General features: G+C 44.4%; 1 protein-coding gene across 1 annotated transcript; it reads right to left on the bottom strand.

Moving 5' to 3' along the window:
* Positions 1–2,094: 2,094 nt before the first annotated feature.
* On the bottom strand, positions 2,095–13,560 carry LOC310734663 (glycogen debranching enzyme-like). The gene is made up of 33 exons (XM_083557016.1): positions 13,418–13,560; positions 12,793–13,003; positions 12,545–12,714; positions 12,274–12,477; positions 10,886–11,067; positions 10,662–10,773; positions 10,446–10,584; positions 10,214–10,316; positions 10,036–10,133; positions 9,825–9,964; positions 9,315–9,502; positions 9,037–9,160; positions 8,791–8,954; positions 8,370–8,471; positions 8,138–8,293; positions 7,914–8,064; positions 7,705–7,829; positions 6,876–6,988; positions 6,642–6,776; positions 6,395–6,525; positions 6,182–6,318; positions 5,955–6,088; positions 5,204–5,379; positions 5,012–5,114; positions 4,705–4,930; positions 4,506–4,617; positions 4,054–4,189; positions 3,858–3,970; positions 3,573–3,784; positions 3,317–3,414; positions 2,997–3,084; positions 2,772–2,905; positions 2,095–2,696 (listed from the first exon to the last, which is right to left on the bottom strand). The coding sequence occupies exons 1-33, from the start codon at positions 13,467–13,469 to the stop codon at positions 2,561–2,563; spliced, it is 4,605 nt and encodes a 1,534-aa protein (XP_083413142.1). The 5' UTR covers positions 13,470–13,560; the 3' UTR covers positions 2,095–2,560.
* Between the last annotated feature and the right edge of the window lie 195 nt (positions 13,561–13,755).

Below are 13,755 nucleotides of genomic sequence, written 5' to 3'. Positions count from 1 at the left end.
AGAAGAGTGGAGTTTATTATAAGAGTGAAATACGGAGTTCATATGGAATGGGAGGCTTAAAAAAAAAAAACAGGGGCAGGTGTCCACAAACTTTTGTCCAAATATCGTAGTTGGAAATCCTGTATAGGAATATATGGCAGCGAATCCACCAACATGGCAACCCTCCTAAATCAATAAATTTATAGACATATACATCGACAAGGGGATTTTTTTTTAATATATGGCAGCCTACAAGCATGCAAATAACATGTTCGTATACTAAAAGGGGCGGAGACACGTGATCTTACACGTGACTGTACTGTTGGTACCAAACGTTCTGTTGTTCTGTCTAGAGAGTTTAGAGGATATCCAGAGGAAACAGAACCACGTTGATTGGATTGTAGGAGGAATCTTGACTTTCTGCCAAATAAAATAAGCTTTTCCACGATGCCCTTAAACCGCTGCACTTCCTAAACCCAGCCACGCTCATTCATCCTGAGCACCATCATGAGAACCGACAGCTGTAACATTTGTCTCCAAACGGCTGCCCTGGGGGTAAAAAACACCAATCTGCTTCCTGTCCAAGCTTTAACCTTGTAATGCTGAGGCTCAGGCTTGTATAAGAAGCCCAGGGAATGGCCTTCTCATGATCAGGGTCCAAGGAGATGGCTTTCAAATGCAGTGTGTGGCTGTACTTCTTTAGGACCTGGGTTTCGATGGTGGTTCCTGGTTTAGCCAGGAAGTGGTCCTCGACATGATCCCTCTTGTGATATGGGTTGATTCCTTCATCTTCTCTTAAAAAGGAGATGTCAAAAGATACTGGTGGCTCAGACGTCTAAGGAATCAAAGCTGTGCTTTTTCTTATCCAACACTTTAACTCAAAGACATGGTTTGTGGACTTCGTCCACCACTGCTGCAAGGGCACACTGAAAACCGTATAGATAATGCTCAAGGCTACGATAAGCATGAAGAGGGACATTGTAAAGGAAATCGTAGAACATGCACTAGAATTCCATGTTTTGCTCTTTAGACACCCGGATACTTTCCCCCATTAACGTCCACAGTACATCTTTTTAGGTGACCGATTCTCTCCAAGACTGATATCCAGGACTGATAGGACGCAATTCTGTAGGCTTCCTTATCTGCAGCCTTAAACAGTATATGCATTTCACCAGGGCCAATGAAGATATACGTGACTTATCATTGGCAGGGTCGATAAACCAAAAAAATGATATGAGGGATACTTCGGTTTCTCGAGGCAGGTGGTCTGTCAATCATTATCTATTGGTATTAAACGTTGAACCTGGTGAGTAAGTTCATGCAAACCTCATGCAAAAGCCAACAAGTACCTGAAGAAAAGCAGTGGGCCTAAGATAGATCCTTGCAGAACACCAAAATTTAGCTCAGAGAGTGTGGAGAACTCACCATTTACTTCAACAAACTGATAGCGATCAGTCAAATAAGACCTGAGCCAGGAGAAAGCTGTTCCCTTTATTCCAACAACGTTCTCCAGTCCAGCAAGCAGGAGATGAGGATCAATGGTGTGAAAAGCTGCACTGAGGTCGAGCAAAACCCTGATCAGAGGCCAATAACAGTCATTTAGCACCTTAACTAGCGCCGTCTCTGTGCTATGATGAGGCCTGAAATCCTGATACATTTCATAAATGTTGTTCCTCAGTAGATGTGAGCAGAACTGCTGTGCTACAACCTTTTCTAGAATCTTGGAGATAAAGGGGAGGTTTGATATTGGACTGTAGTTGGACAGCTGACAGGGTGAAGGTCAGGTTTCTTAATTAGGGGGTTGATAACTGCAGTTTGAAGGATTTAGGTAAAAAACCAGTGCTAATGGAAGAGTTTATTATTTTAAAACAGGTTCAATTCCCTCTGGAATGATCTGTTTGAGGAAAGTTGTAGGCGAGGGATCGAGAATGCAGGTTGATGATTTTGATGAGGAAATTAATGAATAGGAGTGAAGCTTTGTAATTGATGGTCTGTTATAATGACACTGATGCAGCAGCTACTTGAAAGTGTAGTCTCTGTCCATAGTCCTGAAAGAAGGCAATATAATTCACAGTGCATTTTTTAAATGCGTGTCAAAAAAAAACAAAAAACAAAAAAATTAATAAAATGTTTAATTCCACCACAAACCACATATATAAAATAAAACAGCATTGACATTCTTTGCAAAAGTCTATCATTTCATATTTATACTCAAACATATCGACTGAAATCCATTACATATACTGTATATCCAGAGCATTACACGAGGGTAACGCAAAAAAGGGGGCGGAGTTACATGCGCGGTGCTGAACTGAATTCACAAGAAAATCCATCCTGTTTACACACACCCAAAAAGATTTCAGGTAGATATTTCTCATGCAAAAAAAAGTCTTGGAGACGGATGCTGTCCGCTGTGGCGACCCCTAGTGGGAGCAACCGAAAGAAGAAGAAGAAGAAGTAGAAGGTTTCTCATCCCAAAGAGATTATTCTTTAAAGCAAACCTTGGCAACATGTCTTCGTTCACCAGCTGTTTAGATGTATGTACCGATCAAATGCAGTTTGACAACAATCCTGCAACAATCTACAGGTCTTCAGGATTGCAAAGGTCATACAGGACTTCCAGAACCGTACCAACTGACCAGGCTTGGGTCTCGCAACTGAAACGACAGCGCTCTCCGTTCTTATTGGTCAGCTCGGGTAAACCTTTCCAGGGAGATCTAGAAAACGCAAAAATACACCGTATGAATAACGTTTCGCTTTTCCGAGATAACGCTTCAGAGCTCTGGGGGTACCTTTCCAAGTGGACGTTATGCCTGGAGAGAACGTTTCGAACCAAAGTCACAGTCTGGTTGTGAACTTCCCGACCCATCTGCTTTGCAAAATGTAGTTTGGCTCGGAGGAAGTAACTGACCAACCAAAGCCACTCCTGGTAAAGAGGGAAAAAAAAACACAGGGACAATAAATACTTTTAGTGTCAATTATTTCTACCTGTTAAAGGCGTTGGCCGGGAAACATACAGGTCCTTGGTGGTAATTGAAGCCTTTCGCGACGTTGTAGTCGTTGGTGTCCAGGGTGTTGTCATAGATGCCGCAGTAAACCAGGTCACTGTGAGGGGGTGAAAGATGTGTATAAATATCTAGTGCAGAGAAAAACCTCCACAGTGTACACTATCATCCTCATCCTGGTTTTCCAGCGTGCTGTCAGTGTTGAACATTTCCTAAAAATGAGCTTTTAAAGGATGCAGAGATTCAACGCTGAGGTGCACCCAAGCTGTTCCATGCTCTTAACCTGGCCTTATTAACTAATTTTATATGCTACAGATGTTTATGACACTCACTCCGGGTCTAAAGTCTTCATTCCCAGTGGTCCAAGCAGTTTCTCCTGAGCAATCTCCAAAGCTGCCCATGCTCGATCCAGTGTAAACAGCTCAGGAGCCTGCAACACAGAAACTCGGCTGGAACAGGGTGGTAACAGTTACTGTGCCTATGCCTATGCCAGCCGAATATTCGTATGCCAGCACCCTAACTATGTTATTCCTTATGTAACTAATGAACTGAACAGTTTTTCATGGTGACCCCAGTGTACGTTCTTACCACCACCATGGCAATGGTGAAATTGGGCCGGAGCTGATAATCACACCAGGGACTGGAGGCACCGTAGGTATCTTTGTAAATGCCTCTTTTATGCACAAGCTCTGGATGTTCCTCCTGTTTTTCCTCTGGATCAGGTGAAACGTAGAACAACATCTCGAAACTATCCTGGATCCTGCGGTTCCACTCCTCGTACGAAACAGTGTGCGTTTCCCCTGAAAAAAAAACTGTTGTCAATGATTTATGCACAGGCAAATGGTTCAGGACACAGTAATAGAGAAGACATACCGTCTTTCTGGACACTGACAGAAGAGTACGGGAAGTGACCGCTTGGATTCAAACGCGTCAACCAGCCCACGGTGGACTTGCAAAGACCCACGATCTCAACTGCAGCACCATCTCTGTATTTTAAAAAGAAACCCGGATCACTTGGTTTCAATGTACTTAATGATCATTTTTTAGAGTTGATGCACAGCTACAGTACCTGGGTGTTGCCGGTATCCCACGATTCCCAGCTTTGACGCTTTCTCCCATTTTGTCCATCCAGGTCCCACAGTTGAATCGATTTCCTCCGTATACAAAGCCAGTTTCTGGGTCAACCTTTGCACTAACATTGAATCCTGGAAATTTGTAAAGGAATCTGGCGTTTACCATTTGAAAACATTCGGCGCATCGTGAGATGAAAAACGCAACAAAGAAAACCCAGAACTGTTCAGCAGCAAAAATCCTGTATCTGACACATATGGGACAACATTCCTCTCCCAAAACCTCAAACAAGTGTACAGGTATTAGAACATACACTATCCTGACAAAAGTATTGGGACAACTGATTAGAAATATCTTGGAATGTTCAGTCACAAGAAAATAGTCTACTGCATGCTCCCAGAGTAGTATTCCTTACAAGGTCATTTAAATGATTTTAAGGACTTGGCTAACCTTCGTCCCTCATGTAGCAGTCGATCTGAGGCCCGGCGTTCCTCTCCCTGAATTCGATGCCTTGCATGTGGCGCTGCATTGCCTCCTGGATGACCTCATACAGAGGCTGGTCCTGGGAAAGTAAAAGGTATAATAAAAATGATAATAAATAATGTTTGTAAAAAATATGTAAACTTCACACACATTCTTTTGGACTTACCACGGTGCCCGAAGGCTGGGGTTCAGACTCGTCAGTAGGGTACATGCGTGACACAGGGCAAGACAAGATGTCCAGGCCACGCGGGACTAAAGCGCAATAGTCCTGGATGCACTTCAGCCACCACCACACGGCATCCCGGCAGTTGTAGCGCGCCTTTGAGCCCTCACCAAGCAAGTTAGGGATTAAGCCATGTCTCAGAGTACCGGCAAAGGCCAGGATGATGTTCCTGCGGTGAAAGTTCGTGTTCATATTAAAGAACTGAAACATATTATGGAACATCTACCAAGATGTAAAAGTTGACATGTACCTTGCCTCTATGTGTCGTCCTGTGACCAGCATGAGGCCACGCAAGGATATGAAGGTATCTTGGCCCCAGCAGCGGAAAATTCCAGAAGAGAAATGAGGCAAGCCTGGAAAAAGGAGAACAAAAATTCAGAAACGTTCATTCTACAGAATGAATAATATGCCTCCATAGAACTTAAAGCTCAAGCCAGGATACCTGCAGCCAGTGACACGCAGCACTGCTCGTTCTGCTTGGTGATGGTGTTGAGGCGTTGTGGGATGCCTTGCAGGGCAGGAGAGAGGGCAGGTAGAGCAGGCACGGGGCCCACACCACACATCTGAACTGAGCCCAGTGCCAACTGCTTCACCAGAGTTGATCCAACCCTCACAAAGCTGTAATTTTAATAAGAGACATCCTAAAGCTTCACCTTAGATTTTGTTGTAGGGTATGGGTTGATGGAGCTGGAGGAGTGACCAGATTTGTGGGAGTACTGATGTGTTGGTGGGTGTGCAAGTGGTTGATGGATGGGTATGGTAAAAAATTGGCTTATTGGTGTGCTGGAAGGTGGAGCAGGTTCTGGTCATGGATGGATGAATAGATGAATGAATGCATACTACATTGTTTACATACAAAAATGCTCAAACCCACCGTGGTAAGGTAAAAGCCTGAAGTACAGGCCAATACGAGGTGGTACCCAAATGTTTTAAGACTAGCCGTGTTTACAAGAAAATACTTTACTTTATCTATGTTTACACTTTATCACATTCTAAACAATTTTTTTCAAAGCTTGTCCCAGGTGACTGTGTGTGCAGGACTGTGCTGCCATCTGTTGGCGGGTTACAAAACTTGAAGTCTTGAAACTTTTTGCTACCACCTCGAAAATGAAGAACGTGTCTTCAAAATATCTCCTTTCCTTTGTACACTTTCAGTGAAACTAGTTTGAAACTAAATCATATAGAAGACAAACCGGGACATCTTGTGGAAGACCACCTGCACAGCAGTAGCGTACGCTCCAGCAATAACGCCATCAAAGTAACACGGAATGAGGTAGCGCGGGATTTTCTTTAGATAGGCAAATATGGCTTCGAACCATTTCCCCACCTAAAACAGTGAAAAATTGCAAGGAGAATTCTTATAGACACTGGATTTTTAGTAGAACGCAATGGTGGAGAAAAACATGTATGGGTACGGTACCTCTCCTAGAGCTCCATCCTTATTAGTGAGACGAGAGCTAATGTAGTCGAGCATCCAGTCACCTTGTCTCAGGTTGTCACAAAAGGGGTGGCCAAGGTCGTTCTTGGGTCGAATGTCAGAAAGCACTGACATGAACCCTGTCCCGAAAAAAGAATTAGTAATAGGTTAATTTATAAACAAGGACGTTTTACAGTAGGTGAGTACTTGAAGTACCTTGAAGTCCTGCATATTTTAGGGACATCCAGGATGGGATAGTGTAGCATCCTCCACCGTCTTCCTGTTCCTCAGCATTGCAGCGAAACAGCAACACATTCAGCTCAGCCAGGGACAGCTTGGAGATCAGGCTATGACGTGGAGATGACATTAGATTCATTGCAACAATAATCACTGCGTAGTGCAAACATATTTACACACATACCAAGTAAACACAGGTTCCTAAAAAAACATCATGAATGCTTACAATTCCAGGGGGACTTTGAGAATGTCAGGAACATCTGAGTCAGTCAGACTGCCTAATTTGTACAGGCGATTAAACTGATAGAGTTGAGTACGCAGGAAGCCCAGCAAGTCCTGAGATTTTGGGTCCAGACTCACCCTGTACAAGGTTGAACACGGGTTCGATTAATGAACGTGATTTCTTAGTTCATATTTTGAATATAAGCAAAGTGCAGGCGTATGGTGCAACATTGTTCACCTGAATGCAATCACGCTGCCTGGAGTCAGACGTTTAAACACAATCTCCTGGACAAACTCATTGCCATTATTTGTTGTAGTATCTCCTAGTTTCACCACTCGGCTGTCTTTCAGCTGCCAAGACAAAATCAGTACGATGTAAAGCCATTCAGCACTATGTTTTTAGATTTATTGTTCTAAGACAGTGGAATTGGAATTGCCCCAAAAGTACTAAACGCAGCTTTTCAGGAAATTGAGTAGAGCTTAACAACGCTTTACTTTGATTTCGGGTACATTTGGTTGGCATTTGGATCAACAGCCCCATCCATCAAATCACCAGAATGGCGAACGTAAACATGTATAGCGTCAGGGCCATTTCTGGCCTTTTTGGCACCCCATCTAAAATTACAATTGCCTCATTGGCCTCCCACGCTGGTTGCACCCTAGGAAACTGCCTAGCTTGCCTGTACCAAGAAATGTGTTTACCATTAAGTATACATCAAAAACCGTATCTTGTGTTGATTGGCAGAGAACCACTGGGTTACCAGCCATTACCCCCTGAAGCACAGTTAAGTGCCTTGCTCAAGGGCCCCAAGAGAGGCAGCTTTAGCGATACTGGCGCTTGAACCCTGACCTTCCGATTAGTCACCCTGAGCCTTAACCACTAAACCACCACTGCCCTTATGCAGTTTGTAGTTCTAATAAACAATATTTACTACTGTTTGCATGTCCAAGCCTCTGCGCTATTTTGAAGCCATTACATCATGCTGTTCCTGCAACTAATGTAACAGTCTGATGGCATCCTGCCAAGGTGTTGCTGTGGCTCTGCTGGTCACTCAAGCTCAAGTTACCTGGAGATGTTCCATGAGCTCCACTGTGTACTCGGGCATGCCGTTTATGCACTTCTCGTCTTTCACATAGGCAACAGTGTCTTTCTGCACTGTGCGTGCCTCCAGGATCACCTCGTTTATTTGGCCTGTGCAAATGCAGCAGTGTGAAAAATATTTGTTAAAAACTCCAAAACACAAACATGCTTTATTCAGTTTGATGGTATGCAGACCTGGTATGAACAAGGGAGATACTGTTTCACTGTAGTGGTGCGTTTTGGGGTTTTTGAAAGCAGTTCGAGAGACAGTCACTACAGACTGGTGTGTGCTTGGACAATGCCTGGTTACAGCCACAATGTCTTCATCCAGCTGGTCAACATAGATCTACAAAACACACACCAATACACAATTCAAGATCCCAAATGTCAAAACCCAGACTGTTTAGTGTCCTGCAGACCTGTGTGAATCCCTTCTTAGCCAGCTCATGGTGAAGCCTGTTGAGTGCCAGCTTCCCTGCTAGGATGCCGGACTGGAGGTTCACTTCGCCCGAAGATGAGGGCAGAGCATCCGGATTCCATTTGGAGTACAGACGCTCCTCAGTGATGACTGAAATCTAAGGAAAAAGAATTACTTGACTTGAGACTCTAATAGATACTGATTAGCAAGTCATGGTCGACTATGTTTATTACCTGATGAGGAACTAGCTCATCATATCCTCTAGTACTGCCTGTGGCACAACACGCCATAGATACAATTGCAGCGCTAGGGAGGCAGTCGTACACAGACCGGACCTTTGGTAAAAAAAAATAAAAATAAAAAAAAAGTGTACATTTATTCAACACTACAAACAGCACCACAGTCAGATATGTATTTTCAACTCAATGATACACTGATCAGGCATAACATTATGGGCACCTGCCTAATATTGCATTGTCCCCGTTTTGCTGCCAAACAATGGTGACCCGTTGAGCATTAACAACATTAACTTCTTCAGCAGTTTGAGCGACAGGAGCTTGTCTGTTGGATCGGATCACATGGGCCAGCCTTCGCTTCACACGTGCCTTGACTGCCCACGACTCTGATGCCGGTTCAACTTCTTGTGTTACTAACCTTGACAGGACACTCGTTGTCATGGCTAACGTCAAGAAACATAGCATGTGCGATGCCTGGAACCAAAGGCCTCAGGTTGGGCTGTATAAAGGAACCAACAGGTTCCCCGCCAAAGCGGTACACCAGCCTGCCTTCCTCATGACTGTCCCCAGCGCTCATTGCCTCTAGAGCAAAACACAGTCAAATTCAAGGAAATAATGTATAGCATGATGGCCAGCTATGGCTTACAATTTACTTTCACAGTACCTCTGATGAGACTTGTGATCCCCAGACGGTTAACGAAGGTATTGTCGAGCTGGTCACTCCCCGTAAACAGCTCAGCTATCACGTACAGATTGGGCCTGACTGCCCTGGCAGCAGCTAACATTGCCTAGAACACAACAAGAGGGTACGTTCTAATGGGTTCCTTATGTGAGTCAGTAAGTCATCATGGAACCCTTGGCCATCATTCAGTCAATTTTAGTCGGGTTTTAGACTTTAGAGAAAAGTTTCCTAGATGCTAAAAAATATCCACAAGAGCACACCTCAGCCACATGTAGAGGTGTGGAATGGCAGTTGTCCAGTCGTATACCACAGAAGTGTTTGGCCATTATCTCCGTGTACTTCCTCATATGCTCCCACAAATAGGGACAGTCCTCAGGTTTACTGCCATAGCGGAGCTTTACACTGTCGTCCCAGCAGAGTAGTTCTCTCCTCAAGTAGACATGAGAGCCTGGCAAAAGGTAAAAGAATAAGAAACACTGGTCGTAACCAGGTTTTCCAGCTGTACTGGGCATTGGTGATTAGATCTTAGGGGTACTTAGGGGTTCCTTTGGGTTTCTATGGATTCCTAGAGATTCCTAGGGGTTCCTAATGGTTTCTAGTGATTCCTGGGGATTCCTGTGGATGTACAGGGATTCATAGGAGTTTCTAGCAATTCTACTGCCAAACTGGTTACTGAACTTTTATGTGATTCCTAACGATTCCTAGGGGTTTCTATGGATTCCTAGGGATTCCTAGCAATTCCAGACCAGCTTCTAGACATTGCATCCTACCTGGTTCTGCAAAGTTCCTGAGAGGGTCGTCTGCAATCACCCATCCATTGTGAGCTTGGATTTGATACGCATCATCTGCATTCTGAAGCAGCAATTCTTCCTTCTCCATCGGCATGTCCTCGAATGGAAAGGTGAAATACCTGCATTGGAAATAATTTGGTCATTTGTTCTAGGCATCGTTGCATAAAAATCAAGCATGACAAACCTTTACCTCTGCACCAAAGGATGTTTTTTGGTCACCAAGCCAAGTCTGGGACCATTTACTGCAAGACGCTCGTGTCTCATGGTCTCCACGATGCAGTTCACAGCCTAGAAAACACCAGGATGCACGATGTAAAACGTACCATGAAGGACTTTTATGGATTCAAAAACATTGAACCAGGTCAGACCTTCTCATGATGGTGGAGCATTTCCTTATAGCAATCCTCATTCAGCTTCTCCAAACTCTTCTTGAACATATCACAGCAGGCTTGTATTGCAGAGAGGCCGTTCCTGCCAATTTGTACAAAGATCTTTAATAATTCAAGGTGACCTTAAGACGTTCATCTAAGACCTTTTTGAAATTACATTGCTTTTTAAGACCGGACCTTGAGGAACTAGCACGAGTTTCAGAGGACTCACGTGTGCTTGCCAAATATTTCAAGCGCAACCTTCATGTCCACCGTGTTCCCAAAGCGTTCGAACTGCAGATCCTGGATGATCTTTAGTTTCTGTTCCGTCTCCCTCTTTTCAGTGTCCCTTTTTCCAGCCACTTTGCCATCTATTGTACGAGAACAAGTCAAAAAACAACACACTGGACTTGTTTTTCTCGCAAGTGAAATGAAACGAGACACTCACTGGCCTGTAGAAGTGTATCAAATTGCGCCACGGCTTTCTCGACATTCACCTGGAGAAACTCCCAAAGTTTCAGCTGAGGGAAAACCTCCTGCCACAGGAGTTCGCGGAGTCTCTAAAGGCAGAATGTGGGATTTTTTTTTACAAATGTATAATATAATACAAATTATACAAGGCAAGCCCAGTGGGCTGTGGTCACAGGACCTAATAGTGCAACCCAAACTCACAGTGAGCTGCACCTCGTCCTCAACCAGAGCTGGTAGACCTCGGTCACGGTATTTTCCATTAGCAATGTCACAGCTGAAGTGCCAAAGAGCTCGATCGAGTATCCAGGCGGGCTTCAAGTGTGGAGAATTCGCCAGGTTGTAGGTACACTCAGGATGGAGTTTGATCCATTTACTGTTTACTGCTACTCCAAAAAAAAATTAAATTAAGATTTAATCGGCAGAGCAATAAAAGATATTTAGTATAGATCTAGTTTTGTAACACACCAACAGATGGCAGCACAAGGCTGCATGCACAGTCACAGGGAGCACCGACCATTATAAGTCAGTGTGCCGAAAGACATCATTCTGTCTGGATCGGGAATTGTGCAACTGGTGCTAGGCTGACCACGTACGCTACCACGTGTGCTAAATCTCTTCTTACACGTTTTTCCAGTAACAATGCGATCTCAATTCCGCACCCATCCTACTTGACAGATTTGGCCTGATCGGCTGTCCAATACGTTCATTCAGCTGGCCAAGAAGTCGTTCAATTATTTATCAATCATTCATACCCAAAGAACCAACTAACTATCGCATGGTTAGAAACTACTAAAGCCATGCAGATGAGTGGCAGGACATCATGAAAAGCCTTCAAACATTCCAGAATGATCAGGTGAAAAGTGTCTTCCCTAATGTCACTCCGGATTACAGAGTGTTGAAATCCTCCCAGGACATTTAGAGGACAGAATGAAATACAGTAATGGCAGAGATAAGGCCGGACTCTACTTTTAGAGCCAGTGAGTATCAGGGAAATGTCAAAAGATCACAACATTGTCAGGCGCTAACTGTTTGCTGGTCAGGTAGGCAAGTACCACGGTATTCCTGCTGCCTTTTAATAATACATCTGTCCTTTCAATATTTTGACCCGTTCCATCTCTAGGAGGCAAGTTTCCAAAATCGATATCAACAAATCGACAGCAACGGAGCCCCTTCAGAATGCTAAGAATGTTGGATGAGAATGATGTAACCAGGACAGCTGAAACTGCAACCAACACCACTGGCAGCCCAGAGTTCACCCTCTAACCCGTAGCTGGAAAGGTCAGGGGTTTTGTTCCTCGTGGATAACATTTTCGACCATGGAGTTAGGAGAGAGTAGACTATTTGTTTCCAGAACCTTAGGCTAAAGAGAGGACCTTCTTGAAGGACTTTTAGCACTGTGCCAATGGTTGGCATTATTGGACCACTTTCTACCCATGTTACACTTTTGCTTTGTCCATTCATTTAGTGTGAATTGATCACCAACAAGGACAAAATCTCAGCATCAAATGGACTCCCCTTAAGTTCTATCACACATCAGGCAAACATTACAAAGTTTTCCAGAGCCGTGAGGCAGCCGTACACTTCTGTACCTGTATGGTTATACACGACATCTGTGATGCACACAATGTCCCACTCATTCCTGATCTTCTCGGTCAAGTTCCCCACATCGGACCATGTGTAATTCTTTCCCGGAGGGGAGAAATCTGGGTTCAGCTCCAGCTGGTCAGCAATCGAATAGCAGGAACGTGACTCGCCTAATGTCTGCAACGGGGTCAAGTGGATCATATTGTAACCTGGAATGAGAAGAACAGATTTGTTGCGTTTCTGCACATGTTCCAAAAACACGCTAGTTACCCTTACCTGTTTCTTTGGCCACTCTGAGCCGGTCTAGCCATTCATCCAGTGGCCCGAGGCACTTGGACAGGTAAGTCTGAGAGGTGATGCTATCCAAGGGGAGCGCCTTTCTTTCAGGGCCAACTCGTAGCACGGGATCCACCACGAAATACCCCCCTCCAGTTTTCTCCTCATTCCTAACAGCAAAACCATAACTAACTGTAGTGTTCATGTACATATACATCCAAAGGAATGGAAGACGTTCAGACACCCACCCACATCCGAAGTAATACTGGTAAGATCCAGCGATCTCAAGGTCCAGCTTGCAGTACTTCCCCGAGTCATCCTGCTTCCCACTGGGGCTGATCCAGTCGAGGACACGAAACGTACACCGGTCGAATTTTTGTCCTGGTGCAGGGTAATTGGTGTGGACATGCACATTCTTCCCCTGCAAAGTCGGACCCAGTCGGAACTGGAGCTCGAAGCCTTAAAGCAAAGTGGATTCGATTTAATAATCCAGCAATATTCCCATCCCCCTTGATCCCCCTATGATCACTAGCCAGGGTAATTCTACTCGAGCAAAAGTACTGTAAATTTAATGAGTTTCCATGATTCTGGACTAAAAACTACTAGTTGGGGATTTATACCTGTTTATTCTTTTTTTTTTTTTTAACTACGCTAGAACCCCCCACCACCACCACCACCACCACACCCCCCACAGAACAGAATTAAAACCTGCTGCTAAATCTGTGTCTACACGAGGTGATATTCTGGTCCTCCTGAGACATGCTGATTCCAAACCCTCAGGCTTGCATTCATGCCACTTCTGATTACTCAGTATATGTGTGGGTTAGTGAGCAGATCTTCTCAGAAGTGCAATAAATATATAAGTACTTGTACCTTGTTCCAGGCGAAACAGAGTCTTCTCTCGTCTCTCCATGTCATTGAGCATGAGCTGCCCGGTCTGTCCACGGTCGAGGATTTAGTTCTTTTTTTAGGATGCCCTTTACACCGAACTATGCGGCTGTTAACGCCGTGATAAAGCGGGACACGAGGGAACGTGGGTGCGTTCGCATTTACACGTGGCCTCCGAATGCTTCACGTAACAGAGAGACCCGGACAGGTGGACGTTCTATGGTTTATAACAATGAAATGAAAGACCCGGGGGGACAATCCGAGAGACGAGGGGGTACAATGTGTAATATGTCCACACAATTATATTATATTTCCACTAGATT

The sequence above is a fragment of the Silurus aristotelis genome, assembly GCF_946808225.1.
Source record: "Silurus aristotelis genome assembly, chromosome: 1".
Lineage (NCBI taxonomy): Eukaryota > Metazoa > Chordata > Actinopteri > Siluriformes > Siluridae > Silurus > Silurus aristotelis.
The sequence above is the reverse complement of the archived record's forward strand: the minus strand, read 5'-3'. Positions and strand labels throughout refer to the sequence as shown.

What these genes read in the sequence shown, in the direction of transcription:
- LOC310734663 (XM_083557016.1), bottom strand. Translation starts at nt 13,469, where the DNA reads ATGCTCAATGACATGGAGAGACGAGAGAAGACTCTGTTTCGCCTGGAA. An exon ending in TGCTCCACCATCATGAGAAG is followed by an intron (nt 10,134 to 10,213) that starts GTCTGACCTGGT and finishes GGTGTTTTCTAG; the next exon opens with GCTGTGAACTGCATCGTGGA. An exon ending in CTGCTACATGAGGGACGAAG is followed by an intron (nt 4,190 to 4,505) that starts GTTAGCCAAGTC and finishes ACAAATTTCCAG; the next exon opens with GATTCAATGTTAGTGCAAAG.